At 61.9% G+C, this 806-nt stretch overlaps 1 protein-coding gene across 1 annotated transcript in view; it reads left to right on the forward strand.

Moving 5' to 3' along the window:
• The first annotated feature begins 523 nt into the window (after positions 1–523).
• Positions 524–806, forward strand: part of TTYH2 (tweety family member 2) — a 77,423-nt gene continuing 77,140 nt past the window's right edge. The window contains exon 1 of the mRNA XM_009321666.1: positions 524–652. Within this exon, the coding sequence (XP_009319941.1) occupies positions 524–652 (129 nt within the window). The remainder of the gene's footprint in view (positions 653–806) is intronic.

The raw sequence follows: 806 nt of genomic DNA on the forward strand, positions 1-806 counted from the left end.
CTGTCTCCAGGCCCATACTTATTTATTTATTTGTTAATTAACTGCTGTTTCCATAACAAACGCTCCAGCTTCTCCCAGCCTCTAACAGCCCTGGGGCTGGATTGTTAACTAGGATTTTAATTTGTTAATTAAAAGCAGGATGGCTCCACAACAAGCTCCTCTTCCGCAGTCGGGCTCTCGGAGGGCTCACGAGAGCCCGACTGTGGGTCGGGCTAGGCCAGCGGGCTCGCCATGCCCAGCTGAATCCCCCAGGGACGGGGCACATGGGGAGGGGCGAGCACGGCTCCCCCAGGACAAGGGGTGTTTGCAAAATGGACATCAAGCCCAACAGCAGCACGATGCCTGCTCAGGACTTCCCTTCTCCCAGCAGTGATGCTGGAGATGAAGCCACTTCCCTTTGTGGTCTCATCCTGGCAATCCCTTCCCCAAACACCGTGCAATCCCCAGCACATATCCCTGGCCACCAGCGGGTCCCAAACCCGGAGACCGATCCCCCTCTGCCCATTGCAGCAGAGCCGGGACCATGCCAGCATCGCCCCTTCTCAGCACCCTGCTTCTGCCCAAGGACCGCAGCCCAGGGCAGCCCTCGGCTCCCAGCCCCTGCGGCACCAGGGACCCAGCCCGGGCGCACCCCGGTGCCGACATGGGCCAGGTAAGGCTTGAGATGCTCCCGGAGCCAAGGGAGAGACGTCAGCCCTGGCCAGGGAACAGCATCTCATTCAGGCCTGCGGCGAGGCCGCGGCTGGGAACAGAGCGGGGCTGTGCGCCTGCCCGTCCCTGCCTGCCCTCGCACACCCAGCCCTTCC

Source organism: Pygoscelis adeliae, unplaced genomic scaffold (assembly GCF_000699105.1).
Source record: "Pygoscelis adeliae isolate BGI_AS28 unplaced genomic scaffold, ASM69910v1 Scaffold184, whole genome shotgun sequence".
Taxonomy (NCBI): Eukaryota; Metazoa; Chordata; class Aves; order Sphenisciformes; family Spheniscidae; genus Pygoscelis; species Pygoscelis adeliae.